Below are 17,239 nucleotides of genomic sequence, written 5' to 3' on the forward strand. Positions count from 1 at the left end.
CTTGCTCCCCCGTCTTGATCTTTGGGATTTCACTATCTTTGCTTCACCCTGACTTCTCAACGCCTGGATGTCCTCTCTCCCAGTGATCCTGTCCTCCACCCTCCCTCCGCCATCCATCCCAGTGTCACCCCCTCGCTCAGTCATCTCTAGCTTCAAGCGTCTCTCCCCCACCTTCGACCACCTCCCACCATTGCCGCTCCCTCCGTCCGGCACCCCAAGGAGCCTCTGCTCCCCAAGACCTCCTAGTCCACGGCCCTGCCCACCTTCTCACGGCCCCTCATGTGTCCTCCTCTCCCTGCCTGCCAGCGTGGATTTCATCTTCCAGCGTTACAGTCACTCTCTAAACACACCTCAAGTCCCTTGTCCCCTCTGTCACACTTAGCTGGCAAAACCCAACTCGTTAAACCTGGCTCCACCCACTTCACTTCCACAGGAAAAGCACAGCACGGCACACCTCCCGGGGGCCCTCCGCGCTGCCCGCACCAGCTGCCTCTCCCCACCCCTGTCCCCTCTCAGCCCCCAACTCCTCCACCCACCCCTCATCGCAGCTGCCCACCTTTCCTTCATTCCACTGAAAAATCAGAAGCCACCAGAAGAGACTCCCCCAGGCTCCCAGCACCCGAGGCCTGTTTGCAGAAAGATTTCCAGTTTCCGTGTGGAAGGGCCTTTTTCTCCTTGTTAGCGATTTCTCGTTTTATGGCATTGTGATCAGAGAATGTCGTCTGCGACTTTTCTGCTTTACGGTATTTACTGATGTTTCAGACAATTTTGGGGGATGTTCTACGGGCGCTTGAGAAGAAGGCGTATTTTCTATTATCACGTGTAGGGCTTGATACGTCCCACGAGATTTACCTTATTGACTGCGTTGTTTGGGTCTTCCGCATCCTCGCTTAATTTGTGTCCACTCGCTCTGTCTTGTGCTGAGAGCGATGTGTTGGGTCTTCTCGTATTAACGGGTTTCTGTCTATGCATCCTTCCGTCCTCTAGTTTTTCCTCCATAAAGGTGGGTGCCATGTCGTTTGGTGCATTCGTACTCCTAAGTGTTATATCTGCTCTATGAATTGTGACTTTTAGCATTAAAAAGTGTCCTGCCTTGTCACGTTTAATGCTCTGAGGGCCTCAATCCACTACGTCTGTTATTGGGACCACATCTCTGCTTCCTTATTGTTTCCCATTTTCCCAGTATGCATTTGTCGTTCCTTTTGCTGTAACCTTTCAGAATCCACTGTTTTAGTGTCATCTTGTATACAGCGTATAGTTTGGTCTTGATTTGTGATCCAAACTGAAAATCTTTTTCTTTTAAGAAATGAGTTCAGTCCATTCACATTTGTAGATACGACTGATGTGTTGGGTCTCAGCTCCGTTATAATATTTCGTGATTGTGTGCATTTTGTTATATTTGCTATGTTTCTTTTTCCATGAGATGTGCACTCTTTGATCTTTAGTGTGTTTTTAAATTTAGGAAGGGCTGTGTTTTGTCTTAGTTCTTACCTTTCTACTCCGGACCTATTTCAATGCCCTGCGTCCCTTGTTTTCTTATTTAACCTCTTAATATCCGGCGTATCCATTTTTATCGATATGCTCCCACCCCTTGCCCATATAATCATCAGTGAGCTTGTTCTAGCTCCCTCTTTCTGTCTCCCTTCTCCCCCTCTGTTTTCAGTTGCACATTTCTAGTTTGTCGAAGTTTTCACTCTGCTGGTCCACCTTCACCCCACATTTGTTTTCAATGTGTACGCACACTCACCGTCAGTCCCCGTGCCAGAATTTTCTAGTCATCTCTTAGCTTGATGAAGCTCGTCCTCTGATAGATTCCTCAACTAAGGTTCATGGCTTCAGAAGCCCTTGGGTTCTTTTATGTTGAAACTTGTTTACTTGGAGGACAAATTGGCTGGATATAAAACTCTTAGTTCCCACTTTTATTATTTTTAAAATGCTGCTCAATTGCTACCTTGCTTTATTTTTGAAAAGTCTGCCGACAGTAATTTTTTTTTTTTGGCCTTTGTAAGTTGTTTGACCTTTCCCCCTGGAGACCTTGGAAATTTTTTCTTTATCTTTGAAATTTAACAGTTTTACCAAGAAATGTCTCAGAACTGATCATTTTGTGTTAATTTTCCCAGGTACATGGTGGGTCCTTTGAATGTGAAGATTTGAGTCTGTTGTTTCTGGACAGTTCTCTTGGTTATAGTTTTAAATATTAGTTCTGTTCCATTGTTGTATTTCTTCTTCACAGACTCCAGTAATACATATGCTGGTCTTTCCTTGCTTGTCTTCCATTTCCACTATTTTTCTCTCTGATCCTTTTTACTTCCTTCTTAAGTTTACCTTCATGTCTTTCATCTCTTTAAATGCTTGCTTGAGTATATTTAATTGCATTTGGAGCACTGTCTTACAGTTTTCTCAGCATCATGCTTGTTTTTCAGAGGAGTTTCCTCACTGGATGTGTGTTGATTTTTGTTCTCTGATTTCTTTGCAATAGCTCTGTGAATCTGTTAATTTTCTTCCTGTTCATGTGAAACACTATTGGAGTGTTTTGTAGGATTTCCAGTTCAATGGCACCCTCTTCTGTCAGTATAGCAAAGCCCAGAGAACGTAGTAGAGTTTTTTGTTTGGGTGGTGGTGAAAGGGTCACGTGGCCTCCAGTTCCGGGGTTCTCTTTTCTCTTGCAGGGCCCTAAGTTTCTCCCTCCTGCATCTTTCCCTCTCACCACCCCATTTCTTTTCTTCTTTGCTCTCTTTCTCTCCCCAAGGCTGTGCATCTTGCAGGTGGCCCTTCGGATTGAGGGTACTCTTCAGCACCTCTCCTGTGCTCAGTGCTCTGGTCTACCTGCACTCTTTTTTTCTTTTTTCAAATTTTCAGACTCAGCATGGACTCTGCCTTCCTGAAGGTGATGTGTACCAACTTGGAGCCCTGTAGCTAGCTCCTGTCTCCTCTGCGCTCCACGGTTTCTCTCATTCTGCCTTTGTCTGTCCCAAAGCCTTTGGGGGAACATGGACGGGGTGGGGTGTAAGAGATGGCAGGCTCGGGCTGGCATCCTTCTTTTTTGCTTATAGTAATTTTGAAGATTGGGTATTCTCTGAGGTCATGGTTTTTGTGTCATTTTACTTTTCCCTTCTTCTTGCTCTGTGTTGTTTTTCAAGGAACTTCGGAGAGATGGGACCAAGGCAGCGGCGGTAATCGCCGCCTCCCACAAGCCTATAGTTGGGTTTTGTCTGGATTGGAATTTATATCTTATTTCCTCAGCTCTAAGAAGCACACTTTTCATGCTGTAACGTCCCTGAAATGGGAGTGCACTGTGCACCAACGGCGCTTACAGCTGGATTTATGTGCGCTTCCCCGTCGTCCGGGGGTACTGTCAGCCTGAGGCCTCCTCACACTTAAAGTCTCTGCTTGACGGCTTTTTTGGCCACACTGGTGGTGTGAATTCAGACCCCAAAACAGGTTTGGTGGTTCAGATTCTCAGGAGAGCCCCCCTCCCTCTACCCGGGCTGACCAAGGCACGCAGGTTTCCTCGCTGTTTCTTTCTGCAACGAAGGTGTTTGGGTTGTTTTTATCACATTTACACTGACCGTGCAGCCCTTGGGCCCCTCTAGGACAAGGTCTCCTACTGGACTCCCGTCTTGGTGATTTTCCTTCTGTAGATGTACGTGAAATAATAGCGGTGTGTCCTGAGAGTATACACGGAGTTGTGCAATGTGACTTCTCCCGATATTCTTTTGTTATCTGGCTTTTTCCCTCAACATTGCGTGTTGGAGATCCATCCTGATTGTTACGTAGGTTGGAGCTGGTTGGTTATTGTTGCTGTGAGTACCCCAGCTTATGGGTGCCGGTTGCCCTGTTCACTCCAGATGGACTGGTGGGTTGTTTCCTCTTTGGGGCGGTGGCAAACAGCGCTGCTGTGAGCTGCTCCTCATGTGCCCTGATGCACGGAAGCGCTCCGTCTCCACAGTGCATGCGGGACAGAGATGTCGGATGCGTTAAGCTCTGCATAGGTCCAACTTTAATACATGATGCAAAGTGTTTTCCAAGATGCCGCACCACCTCACACTCCGCCAGTAGTTTTTTTTTTTTTTTTTGAGTCTGTCGCTCCACCTCTTCACCAACATTTCACATCAACTTTTTAGCCAGTCATCAAAAGTTTAGCCCGTCTGGTGGTATTAGTCACATTGTGGCGTCAGTTTACACTTTCCTGATTAAATACTGGGGCCGAACATCTTTTCACGTGCTTTTGGCCATTTGGCTGTCTTCTTGGCGATATGCCTGTTTGGGTATCCGACACATTCTTCTCTTGGGCTGTCCTTCCTCTTGTCAGTTCCTGAGAGTTCTTTGTGGAATCTGGACCCCGTCCTCCGCTGACTATTATGTTTCAAATATCTTCCTCCATCTGCCGCTTGCCTCTTCACTCCCTTATGTCTTTCATGAAAAGGAGCTCCGAGTTTAATCCTGCTCGGACGCTGTCCTGGGAAAGTTCCGGTGTTTGCCTGTGGCATTCAGGTCTCCAGCCCCCCACCCCCGGAAGTGATTTTCATGAGATGTGAGGTCAGGCTCCAGTTTCATCTAACCCTCCCAGCATCATTCACTGAAAACACCTGTTCCTTCAGCTCTGGACGCCCCACCTCACAGTCCAGTGCGCGTTCTAGGCCCTGTCTCTGCTCAGCCTCCTGTGCTTATCTGTCCCTGTGCCAACACCCAAGGTTCTAAGTCCTGTCACTTTATCATAATTCTCCTCCCCTGACACAGAAATCACCCTCCTTCCTTACTCAAGACCGTCTTTGGCTGTTCATGGCCCTTTGCACTTCAACACAACCTTCAGAGGCAGTTTACCACGTTTTCTTGTTTCCTCTTTTTTCTCTTTCATCCTCCAACTACTACTTTTACTGGGCTGGCCCTCACTGCTCAAAGCTGGACTAGGCGCCATCCTTGGAGACACCCGTCTTCACTCTGTGCGTGGCCTGCTTCCATTTGGTTCTTTCTTAGAGCGGGGGTTCTTTGTACTGATCGAATACACACCAGGGAAGCCATCCTCTCTGCAAAAGCTAGGATCTTGCTTGTGACCCATGTCCCCCAGCCCCCATCACTCCCCCAGCCCCCATCACTCCCCCAGCCCCCATCATCTCCCCCAGCCCCCACCATCTCCCCCAGCCCCCCTCATCTCCTCCAGCCCCCATCATATCCCCCAGCCCCCATCTCCCCGCTGGCCCCCCACTGTCCGCTGTCCCTCCCATTGTCCCCAATCCACTGTCCCCCACTGCTTGCTGTCCCATCCCGCTGTCCCCCATTGTCCCCATCCACTGTCCCCCACTGCCTGCTGTCCCATCCCACTGTCCCCCATTGTCCCCATCCACTGTCCCCTACTGCCCGCTGTCCCGTCCCGCTGTCCCCCATTGTCCCCATCCACTGTCCCCCACTGCCTGCTGTCCCTCCCACTGTCCCCCATTGTCCCCATCCACTGTCCCCCACTGCCCGCTGTCCCTCCCACTGTCCCCCATTGTCCCCATCCACTGTCCCCCACTGCCCGCTGTCCCCCACTGTCCCCATCCACTGTCCCCCCACTGCCCGCTGTCCCCCATTGTCCCCGTCCACTGTCCCCCCATTGTCTGCTGCCCCCTCCCCACTGTCCCCCCCCCACCCACTTTATGCACTTAGCATCCGACATGCCCGTGTCAAACCACAGGCGGTCACTCCACAGTCAGGGATTTTTCCCAGTTCTGTCACTCTGGGTCCCCTGGGACATTGCCTGCAGGTGACAGCGTTCAGCACACGAGTGCCGACTGAGTGACGGGTGCCCACAGGGCGCAAGATAGAACCCTTGGCCTTCTGGGCCCCCTCCCTCCTGGAGGGTCATCGCACTTAAGCCTCTCGAGGCAGGCTTGGCCCCAGAGAGGTGACGTGACTTGCCCAAGGTCACACAGCCAGCACAGGGCAGAGCAGGAATTTGAGCCCAGGCCCTTCTGACTGCAAAGGCCCTGCTCTTGCCAGGTGGGCAGTGACCACATGTGGGAATCTCCCAGAGGCCCCTGGGGCGCATGGGACTGGGGTGGCTTCCCCAGGGCTCAAGGGCAGCCCCCCTTGGGTCTATCTTAAACCTGAGGGTGGGCTCATCCAGCTCCCCCACTATGACCCTCGCAGCCCCCCATCACTCCCCACCCCCCCCCCCCGCCACTCCAGCCCCTCCCACCCAGCTCTCAGTCCCAACGGCCACCGGGCACAGAAACCAGGGGGCCATCATGGTCACCGACATCCCGGGAGCCCTGACACCACCTCCTCCCCCAGGTCTCGCAGGGCCACGTCCTTGGACCAGGTGGAAAGGCCATAGGACCCGGTGGGCATGGCCTCAGTCCCAGCTCCCTGCATACAAGGAAGGGCCCGATCAGGGCACATCCTCTCTCTCCAGTCCTCAGTGTCCCCCTCTGCACAATGGGCACAAGGACACTGCAGAGCTCTGCACATACCAGTGATGGCCCCTAACTTGACCCAGATGGGCCCTGGGGAACTGAACCCCAGCAAAGCCAGGCCTAGGAGGGAGCAGCCCCAGGCGGGCTTCCAGGAGGCAGTGACTTGATGGCGAGTCCTAAGCTGGGTGGGAAGAGGCCGGGTGGGCGACGGGGAGGGCTCCGCACACAAGGAGTAATAGCACGTGTGGGGGCCCAGAGGCAGGAGAGGAGGGAAGGCAGGCAGGGGCTGGAGGTCAGAGGGTGACAGCTTTGAGCACCGGCCGGACTTGTCCTGCCAGCACTTGGGAGCCACTGAGGGTGACAGACAGAGTCAGAGCCTGCAGCTGGGATGTGAGGGGCCTGAGGGGAGACCCTGAAGTGAGGAGATCCAGGAGCACAGGCCGGGAAGCTGGCCCATCTCCACCACTGTCCCCAGGGCCACCCTCTGCCCTGTCCAGCACCCCCACCCCCCCGAGAGCTCCTTCCACCCTCCACCTCACGCCCTGCCAGGATCTAGCCCAGGACCCAGCCTGGCCTCCACCCTCAACCCCACTCCAGGCACCTGAGGCCCTGGTCGTGGGGCCCCAGGCGTACCAAGCCCAGCAGGCCAGCGTCTCAGTGGCCCTCGGCCCCTTCTCCCCGCAGCCACGCCTTCCAGCTCTGGAGGGCCCTGGGAGCCGAGAGGTCCGTGAGCCGCCTGGTGCTGGCCATACTGCTGGCCTGGCTGCGGGAGCGGCCCCTGTCCGCCCAGGCCACCGACAGCAGCCCCCCGCCCAAGGAGGAGACCTGCCTGCGCTCGCTGGCCGTGAGTCCCTGCCCCCAGCCCAGACGTGTCCCCAGCTGCCACCAGGCGAGGATGACGTCACGGGTGCCTTCAGTCAGATGTCCATGGCATCTGGGCCCCCGCTGGGTGCCAGGCCCCCGGCAGGGGGAGCCCACATGCGGGCTGTGGAAGCCCAGTCCCGCCCAGCCCAGCCTGTTAGAGGGGCCTCCGAGGCCACATGGGGGGGCTGACCACACGGGCTGTCCCAGGCCCAGCTCCCCGCTTCCTGGCCAAGGACCCCGTCTCCCCTGGGTGAAGTGGGACCGTGGCAGTCCCGAGGGCCGGGGAGGGCACTGGTCACACGGTGTGTATCCAGGACTTGCTGTAGCATGGGGGCTTTGGGGCACGCTCAAGCCGGGAGGAAGGCGGTGAGCCGCTGCCCCCATCCTTGGCTTCTGGAGGAATCTTAGAGGCTGCCTCCTTCGGCCCACGCCGTCCCCATCCCCCAGCTTTACCCACAAGCCCAGGCCCTGCTTGCACAGCCCCAGGGGCAGGAAGCTCACTTCCTAACACAACCACACCTGTCCTCCCCGATCACGAGGCAGCACCTGGGCCCAACCCCAGTTTCCTCCGGGCTGAGCTCACCCCCTACCCCAAGAGCCCCCTGGGCAGCCGCCCAGAGCACGCCGCTGCCCCTCCCCACCCGGAGCCCCCTAGACAAGCTGTGACCGCTGATGTGGTGGCTGAAGGGATGTCCCACCCCGTCTTCCGGCCTGGCCCTCGGTCGGCCCTTCTCCCAGAAGACCCCAGCCCCAGGCTGATGCTGGCTTCCTGGTCGGAGACCACACAGCAGCGTGGGGTCGGCAGGGTGGCCCTCCCTGCGTCTCACCGTGCCCCCGGCTCCTGCCTTCCCCTTGGCATCACCGGCCAGTGCTGGCCACCTCCCCCAGAACATTCTGGACCAAATGCCCCTCGAGGCACAGGTGGCCCCAGAGCTGCTGTCTGGGCGCTCTGCCTGCCAGGACCGTTTGTTCTCCCAGCGTTCATTCATTAGGCACCTGCTGTGTGCAGGCTCTGTGCTGAGGATGCTGTGGGAGCACAAACCCGCACGGCCGGCCGGCAGGGCCAGACCCCAGGGAGAGGGTCCCCTGCTCAGCAGGGACTAAGCACAGGGGCTCAGAGAGATGGCAGAGGGAACGAGCAGAGTCAGGGAGCGTCCCTGAGGCCTGGAGGGATGGAGGGCCCCTGCCTGGCCTGCAGGGAGTAGCAGGGAGAGGGCGACAAGGGGAGGGTCCAGAGAGAGCCAGGGCCCCGCGGGAGGGAGGGTGGCTCAGGGACGTGGCCTGAGTGCACCAGAGGCCTCTGCTGGCTGTGAGCAGGAGGGAGAGGCATGGTCAGCCGCGGGTTTGTGGGAAGACCCTGGGGGCTGGGCAGCTTCAGCGTCCCCTGCTGTCCACCCCCCCCCCCCCCACAGGCCATGAACACGCTGCGCCAGCTGCAGGGCACCCGGGAGTTCAAGAAGGCTATGCAGGAGGCCTACCCAATGCTGCTCCTGGCCCTCCTTACCCAGATGCACTACGTCCTGGAGCTGGACCTGCCCAGGGGGCCCTGGCCCGGCCAGGAGGCCCAGGAGGCGGCCGCGCCCAGCCCCCAGGGGTAAGGCCCGGGCCCTCGGGGTCAGCCGTGTCTGCTCCCTGGGGCTGAGTAACAAGGGGCCGGCTCGGGGTGGGCTGAGATCAAGGTGTGGGCAGGGCTGTGTTCCCTCAGAGCCCTGACGGGCGTCCTTCCCGCCTCTTCCACTTCTGGTGCCCCCCAGCATCCTGCGGCACTCCCTGGCTCACAGATGCCTCCCTGCCGTCTCTGCCTCCATCGGCACGCGTATTCTCCCCCGCGTGTCTGCGTCTGAACTTCCCCCCTCTTACGAGGACGACGGCCGCGAGGGACTGGGGCCGCCCTGTGACCTCAGCTTAGCCTGATTCCTTCTGCAAAGACCCTATTTCCAAATAAGATCACCTTCCCAGGTACCGGGGGCAGGACTTCAACGTAGCTCTTGGAGGCACATGGTTCAACCCCAGCGGACGTGACTCCAGACTCCGTGCGTGGCCAGCGCGGCGGCCAGCATGAGTCCCGTTCACTCGGTACCCAAGGGGCTCGGCAGCAGAGGCCCTCAGTGACTGCTGGCGTAGGGGACACCATGAGACAGCGCTTGCCGCCTGCCGCCACAGTGTGCCACATCTTTGCTGAATGTGGTCCTCGCGGGGATTCTGTGAGATGAATGGTGTCTTCCCCATTTTACAGATGAAACTGAGTGCTCAGAGAGGGTCAGAGCTTCCCCTGAGCCACACAGCATGTCCATGTGTTGCTGAGCTAGATCCCTAGGAGAGCAGGGCTTTCGGCCTGGCCACCACTCAGTCCCTGGAGGCAGACACTCTTCGGAGTCCCCTGGCACCTTTGGCTGGCCCCCCGCATATTTGTGCGCTGACGTTATGGATGGTTGCCCGCCTGGCCCCCTCCCTGACCGTGGGACAGACCTGTGGGGGAGGGTCTGTGCCCAGCCCTCGGCCACTATAGGGCGGCTGGCTGCCTCGTCCTCCCTCCGCGCCTGCCCTCTTTCGAGAAATCTGTGAGCGAGTCTCTAACAACCGCTGGTCGACTCCCCGTTTGTATTCCGCCTCCCGCGATTTGTCAGTTTTCCGGGCTCCACTCTGATCCCGCAGCCTCGGAATGCGGGTGTGTAAAGCTCCTTTTTTATTCAGATCGACCATGCAAAAGGCATGAATCTTCCCTAATAAGCTAATAAAATGCTCTTCTCCCGGAGCGCGGGAGTGTCGGGGAGAGCTGCCAGGACGCCGCCTCCCTCTGCTCCTCCGCCCTCCCCTCCCCGCTCTCCTGCTCCCTCCCGCCCTCCCGGGCCACCCTCCACGCCTGCCGCAGCCCAGATCCTATTAAAACCTGCGCTCAGAACCCTCCTGCCCCCACTTCATTTAACTGAGAAAGAGCCAGATCCTTGCAGTGGCCCACAGGCCCCTCTCCATCTGGCTCCCGTTGCCTCCGGGACAGGCGTTTCTGGACACACACGCACCGTCATAGCCCCTGCTCCAGCCTCAGCTGTGTCCCCAAGGTTCCTCAGACCTGCTTGCTCCTGCCTCAGGGCCTTTGCTCCACTGCTCCCTCCTCCTGGGCCCATCATTCCCCAGGTCTCCTCAACCACCCCCTCACTGCTGTGTTCTCCCGCCCTCTCCCCTCCCCCGCAGCAGCCCCCTGGCCTCTCTCTGGGCGGGTCCTCCCCTTCGAGCAACCATGAGACAGACCCTCAGAGCTGGGATGGGACCCGGGCCCTGCTTCCCCAGAGGTAAACCACGATGTTGGTGCAACCCCAGAGGGGCCCAGGCGAGGGGCAGTCCCCCAGTGGCGATGCTGGGGAGGGCGGATGGTGGGGAGTTGGCAGCCACTCCCAGGGCCACAGAAGGCATAGTCAACCCTGTGGATCGCTGTGGTCCAGGTTCTGATGCCCGGCGGGTCGTCAAGGACACAGGGAACCGAGGAAGGGGTCCGGGCAGCCACTGCTGAGAGGCACACGGTGTGGGTGCCCTCGGCAACAGGGGATGCTGGGTGGCAGCCAGGTGAGCCTTGAGGCAGGGTGAGACTAGCCCTGGGCCTCTGAGGTTTTTGACATCCTACTCAGCTGGGCTGGCCCCTGGGGGTGTGGGCATGTACTCTTCAGCTCGTGGGGCCCTCCCGTTCCTTTGCATCTCTGGGGAGCAAAGCTCCTTTCTTTACAGACACAAGCTACTTTGGTCAGTTCTCAGAGCTGGGTCTTCCTCCAGCCAATGTCCATCCTGCCCCATGAAGGACTTCTCATTTCTCTCATTTCATCCATTTTGGATTGACTCTCTTTAGTTCTCATGGGCCATCTGATTTCTCTTTATTTCAATGACAATTCCTTGGACCACTTGTAAGTACAAGCCAACATATTTCCCTTTTTGCCCTGGCTGCCAGGAAGCTCATATCTAAAGTTAATGCTCAGTACCCACTCACTGTGGTGCTTGGTGCTTCTTTTTTGTTTCTCATCTCCTTCTGATTAGTTCTCTTTTAAACTTAAAGCTTTTTTATTTAAAACACTGTTCATGATCCTGGTTTTTGGCACTTGACAAGGAACAAATAAGCAATTAATAATGAAATGCTATTTGGAGCCTGCACCTGAGATCTAAGAGCTCGTCCTAACCTCACCAGTGAGCACTCTGAGCTGGTCTCTCCATCTCACTCTTGGTTTCTTCATCAGTGCAGTGGGATCACTCCCTCATCAGGGGTTGTGGGGGTCAGACATGGCAAAAGACGGCAGCCTTTGTTCTAGACCCAGCTTGATGGGTGACCCTGGACAGCTGGCTGACGCTCTGGGCCTCAGTTGCCCATCCAAGGTGAAGGGTTTGCCATCATGACCCAAACGCAAGCATCTTCTCGTCACTCTGCGCAGCGGGGGCATCGTGGTCTCAGGGGCCCAGGGGCCTCCTGACCCCTGGGATCTGCAGGGGGTGTGACCCCCCAGGGAGTTGAGCAGGGAGCCCTGGGCAGGGCGGGGCCAACGGAGGGCATGACGCTCTGTCCAGCTGTCCTCTTCCCACCCTGAGCGCCCCCACTGCCCGGCCGGGGCCTGCCTCCTTTCCTGGCCACCCCGGCCCCGGGCCTCAGCCTCCCTGCCCCTGCGTGCTCCCCGCGGCTCCGGGTGGAAAGGAGAGAGAGCACTAATGGGCTGTGGATCGCTCAGTCGATATTTGCAAAGTGCCGCTACAGGCCCCACTCTCGTCACTTAATAAATATCGACGGGCGCTTGCTGTGTCCCAGACCACGCGCCTCATCAGAGGTTGTCCCATGGAAATGCAGACAGGAGTCAAGTAACGGCCTGGGGACAGTGACACACCACGGAGAGTGCCCTGAAGGAGAGTCACGGCCTCTGCAGAGGATGGTGGAGGCGGGGCACCACCTGTCACGTGGTTCCTTGAGGACCAGGCATCGGGATATAAACCTGAATGATGGGTTCAAGGTCACCAGGTGGGGGCAGGGAGGGCAGAGAGCCTTCGGGGTGGGGGGACCCAAGATGGGAAGAGACAGGAAAGAAGCCTCGAGGTCAGCCTCCACACAGTGGGGAGCCATGGAGGGCTCCGTGCAGAGGGCATGGGAGGATCCCACTGGCACCGCGGAGAGACGGGCAGACTGGGTGATGCACAGAGATGAGGGAGACGCAGAGCCCGCTTCTGCAGCTCACATCTGTGGGGAGGGTCTCCAGGGAGGCCTTGCAACTCCAAGTGGAAGAGAAGAGGGCTGCGCCTCACATCCTCGTCACTATCCCGTGGACAACAGCGGTCTGTGCCCAGGGCGTTGGGCAGGTTACATGAGACGATGCACAGGCAGCCCTGGTTCGTGCAGCGCAGCAGACTCTCCACACACCGCATCCTCCCCCACCGGGCTCATCCTCATGTCCGCGCTGCCCCGGGCACCACCCCGTGTGAGGCTACAGGGACAAGGCGGTCGGGAAAGACGAGGCCCAAGGCGCTCCAGGACCAGGGGCTTCCGAGAGTCGTCACGGAGGGACAGACGCCGCTCTGCCCGAGGTCTTCTTCTCCTGAAACCCTTGTCACTCTGTGGCTGGGACCACTGGCATGGAAGACGCCACCTCTGTTCAGCGGCACGGCTTGCAGCGAGATGACAGGCCAGCTGGCATTTGTTTTGGCACCCCGGGGGACTTTCCCGGAGTGGCATTTCAGCCTTGGACACTCGGCTTTGCAGATTGGCTCAGAATTGTGCCCGATCCAAGCTGACGGCCTCCTTCCGGGGTCTTGCTTGCCCCGCCAGGGTGGTGTGACCCAGCGCCGGGGAGCGGGGGGGTGCCAGGATGGGGAGCCAGGCTGCAGAGCGGGGCTGCCTGCTTTCTGCGGGTCTGCATTCCAGGCCCGCCACCTGTGTCCAGCCTGCAGTGCCCGGGGCATCGCTGGCCTGGGGCCATGACGAGGCCTGCAGGTTTGGAGCTGGGGGCTGGGTGGGCTCCACTTCTGCTGCCCGGGGCCCACCGTGGGACCAGGACAGGGAGCGTCACCTCTCCGGGCGGCTTCCTCTTCTGTCAGGAGGTGGCAGTAGCGGGTCACCCGAGACAGCGCAGTGGAGGCCGGTGGCTGACCAGCGCGTGGTCACACCACGGTTCATGCCTGGCATGCTTTCTCCGTTGCACGTGGCGTGCCGCGGTGGAACCTCGTTTCTCCGGGTCCTCTGAGGGCAGAGGAGTGTCAGGAGCTGCAAAGGGACCTTCTCTGGGCTTCCATGATGCCCCACCCCTTGGCTGTCCTCCTCCCTCCCTGCCGTGCCCCCTCAGTATTCTCGGCCCCACATTTAAACGGCACCGTCTCTCAAGGCTCGCCCGAGACCCTCTCCCCACTGTCTCGGGGGACCACCGATCCCCAAATGTCTGCAGAGCTCTCTCTGCAGCTGTGTCCCTGGGCCTCAGCTCTGGAAAGCCGGCTGCAGACGCAATTGCGTCTCCTCTGACATATTCCAAAGGCACCTCACAGCGCCTGTGTGCCAGCCTCTCTCCAGCTTCTCCCAGAACAGTCCCCGCTCCTGGAAGGGCCCTCCAGTCTCTTGCCTGAGCCAGCCACCCTGGAGCGCCGGCTGGGGGTCTGGTTGCACTTGTGCAGCCCCTGCCCTGAGCCCAGCACAGCCCCCAGCCCGTCCTACGCCTCACCATTTCTCTTAAGTGACGGTGCGGATGAGCTGGCCCCAGGGAGGCGTCGGGCTCCGAGCCAAGACAGGAGCCCAAATGCACCTTTCTGTGCATGCCGGGTGGCTGGGCACCCTCCCCAGGGACGGGGTGGGCCGGTGACACCCCTCTGATCCACCGCAGCGCGTCACTGGAGGCGCTCAAGAGCCTGCTGTCCACCACGGGGCACTGGCAGGACTTCGCTCACCTGGAGCTGCAGGGCGCCTGGGACCACTTCACTGCCATCCACACCTACCCGCAGGGCGTGGGCCTCCTCGCCAGGTAGGAGTGCGGCCAGGGCAGAGGAGGGGGCCTGCCTCAGGCCGTCACCCATTCAGGAGGCTGGGTGTATGGAGGACAGTGACCTCCAGGGCCTGCCTATGAGCACGGACTGGCACCTGTGCACACCTGGCCCTCCGGAGTGGAAGGCACGCACCCCCTGCCTCAGGTCCCACGTGCACACACCGGGAGCCTGTGGATGCCGGCGTCTTGCTCCAGCCTCCACCTGGGCCTGGGGTTCCTGGGGCACAAAGGCCGTGCCTGCCTCTGTGTCTCCCCAACGCCCAGTTCCAGCCGGCACCCAGCAGGGGCCAGCGGGTGCAGAGGGAGGGGGAACATGCTCACAGAGATGGGTGCCCACCCATGCCCGGCGACCCCGCTGGCCGCCGGCCCTGGCTGGGTGGGGTGGCCGCAGGGGGCTGCACACAGTGTTCACGCGCCCAGGCCCCGACACTGCCCTGCGCCCCGCACCCCAGGGCCATGGTGCAGAACCGCTGCGTGCAGATCAAGGCAGTGGCCAGCCAGCTGCTGCCCAACCTGCTGAGCAAGGAGGAGCGCGAGAGGAAGGTGTCCATGCTCATCCTCGTTGAGGTAGGGGCCTGGGCGGGCCGGGAGCCCTCAGACACATCCTGAACCCCTCCTCCAGCTGCCGCAGCACCCCGTCGGGCAGGACCCGCCCAGCACCTCGCCCTGGAGCGGCAGGCGCGCCCAGGCAGACCCCTCACACCCCATCCATCCGCCTCCAGCTCCGCAGGGGCCACAGTCTGGGGCTCCTGGCCAGGTCCCCACCTTTCAGGCCCCCGCTCAGCCTGCGCCCTGAGGGGACCCGTCTCTCCACCCTCCCTCCCCTGGGCTGTGAACCTGAGCGGGCGGTGCTTAGAACCAGGCAGATGCTGGGGGGTAGCAGGCATTGCAGCTGGGAGCTCGGGGCAGTGGCAGGGCAGGGTGTGGGGGCCATGCCTCATTTCCATAACGGACACATAGAGAGATTTAAATCAAAGCCTGGGGCCGCTCCCCACCCCACCCCACCAGCAGGATAGTTGGGCCTCCCTCCAAAGGTGCCCCGTGAGCCAGGCTGTTGATGTACGTTGGCCCCAGCCTTGCTGTGTTACCTGGGGCAAGGCCCCTTCCCGCTCTGGGCCTCAGTTTCCCCAGCTGTATGCTGAAGGATAGAACTAGCTTGGAAGTGAGTTTCAAATCCTTGTTCACCAAGATACCCGGAGGGGGCTGGTCAACCCCCCTCCCCAAATATCCCGCCAGACCCTGGTCCTAGAGCCGCGCTCCCAGACACAGAGGCAGGGTGAGGCGGGGCCAGGCCTGACCTGCCTGCCCTTGGGGGCCGCCCCAGTTCCTCTACAGCCCCGCCCTGCTGGAGGTGCTCCCCGAACAGACCGCCCTGGTCGTGCTGGCCCGAAGCCTCAGGGACTCCAGCCCCGAGATCCGCGTGCTGAGCCTGGAGGGCATGGGGAACATCCTCTTCCACCCGGTGAAGGTGAGGGCCCCCCCCACCCCACCCGAGCACCGGGGACGTGGGGTGTAGACAAGGCCACTGGGTTGGAGTCTGGGCTCCATCCCTTCCAGCAGTGGGGCTGGGGGGACACGGCTTCACTTCTCGGGGCCTCTGTTTCCTCGTCTGAATAATGGGGCAGGTGAGGGCCTCTTGGCAGGTTGTATGAGCGCCACCGGGGCGGGGGGCTGGCAGGGTGAAGTGTCTGTTCCCGGAACATTGTCTCCTCCAGGCCCAAGAGGGCGAGGAATGCTGCTGCAGACCCCCAGGCACCTGGGAGGAGCCCCCGTGTGGCCCCCAGGCCGCCCGCAGAGGAGCACGCCCTCTGAGAATCTATGGATGGGTCCCCCTTCCGCTGTAGCCTCATCTTCTCTGTTCCCTCCCAGCTCTGCCCCATCCCTGGAACAACCCCCATCCCGCCATGCACAATGGACACATTGCTGAAGAGCGGGACCGAGGCCTGCGACGCTGCCCAGGTCCCTGGCCTTCCCCGTCCACAGCCCCCCTGTGCAGGTCCTGGAATTCCTGACCGCACCCCCGCTGTGGGTCCCTGGGTGCCAGGCAAGGGTGAAATGCCAGGTGCTGCCTAGGATGCCAGGCCACCAAACCCTCCCCAGCGCTTGCTAGCCTGCTAGTGTCTTCTGCTCTCCAGGCCCCAGCGTCCACACCTGTAAGACGCGAGTGGAGCCAGGACCTGCCTCATCTGTCAGCAGACCCTGAGTGCCGGGCCGAGGCCAGGACCCAACACGTGGTCCCCTCCGGCCATCTACTGTCACAAGCAGCAGCCTTTTATCCCTGGCGCCTCGTGTGGGTCCTGCCAGTGGCTGATGCCACACAAAAAAAATGCCAAGTTAGAGAAAGATCTTTTCTCACCTGACCAGGAGGAGCTCACCTTCACCCCCACCCACCCCAGGGGCTGCAGTAACCCCCCAAGGAGAGGGCGAGATGCCCAGACCCTGTCTCCACTGCGGTGGGAGGGGCTGTTATGAACACAAGGATTTTCAGGGCTTGTCGGAGAAAGTGTCTGATCATAGGCAGGCCACAGAAGGGCCAGGTTCCAAAGAGACTCCGAAGCCTTTTGCCTGTCAGCCCGCTTCACTCCCATCGTGTTCGCCTGTAGGTCTCCACGTGGTGAAGAGGTGACCTCCATTAGGGTCACGGCTAGCAAAGCCCTTTACACTGAGCTTGAGACATAGTAGGTACTTAGTAATGAAGACTAGATAACACTTCCTCATTCATCTGTCCTTCCATCCATCCATCCATCCATCCACCCACCCATCCATCCACCCACTCACCCATCCATCCACCCACCCACCCATCCATCCATCCATCCACTCACCCATCCATCCATCCATCCACCCACCCATCCATCCACCCACTCACCCATCCGTCCACCCACCCACCCATCCATCCACCCACCCACCCATCCATCCATCCACCCACTCACCCATCCATCCACCCACCCACCCATCCATCCATCCATCCACTCACCCATCCATCCACCCACC

At 59.2% G+C, this 17,239-nt stretch overlaps 1 protein-coding gene across 1 annotated transcript in view; it reads left to right on the top strand.

Moving 5' to 3' along the window:
- The window catches only part of LOC124228160 (maestro heat-like repeat family member 5), a 63,436-nt gene that overhangs the window by 40,135 nt on the left and 6,062 nt on the right, over positions 1–17,239 (top strand). Inside the window, exons 21-25 of the mRNA XM_046642495.1 lie at positions 7,080–7,239; positions 8,672–8,855; positions 14,086–14,227; positions 14,701–14,815; positions 15,573–15,716. Of these exons, the coding sequence (XP_046498451.1) occupies positions 7,080–7,239; positions 8,672–8,855; positions 14,086–14,227; positions 14,701–14,815; positions 15,573–15,716 (745 nt within the window). The remainder of the gene's footprint in view (positions 1–7,079; positions 7,240–8,671; positions 8,856–14,085; positions 14,228–14,700; positions 14,816–15,572; positions 15,717–17,239) is intronic.

This window comes from Equus quagga, chromosome 16 (genome assembly GCF_021613505.1).
Source record: "Equus quagga isolate Etosha38 chromosome 16, UCLA_HA_Equagga_1.0, whole genome shotgun sequence".
Taxonomy (NCBI): Eukaryota; Metazoa; Chordata; class Mammalia; order Perissodactyla; family Equidae; genus Equus; species Equus quagga.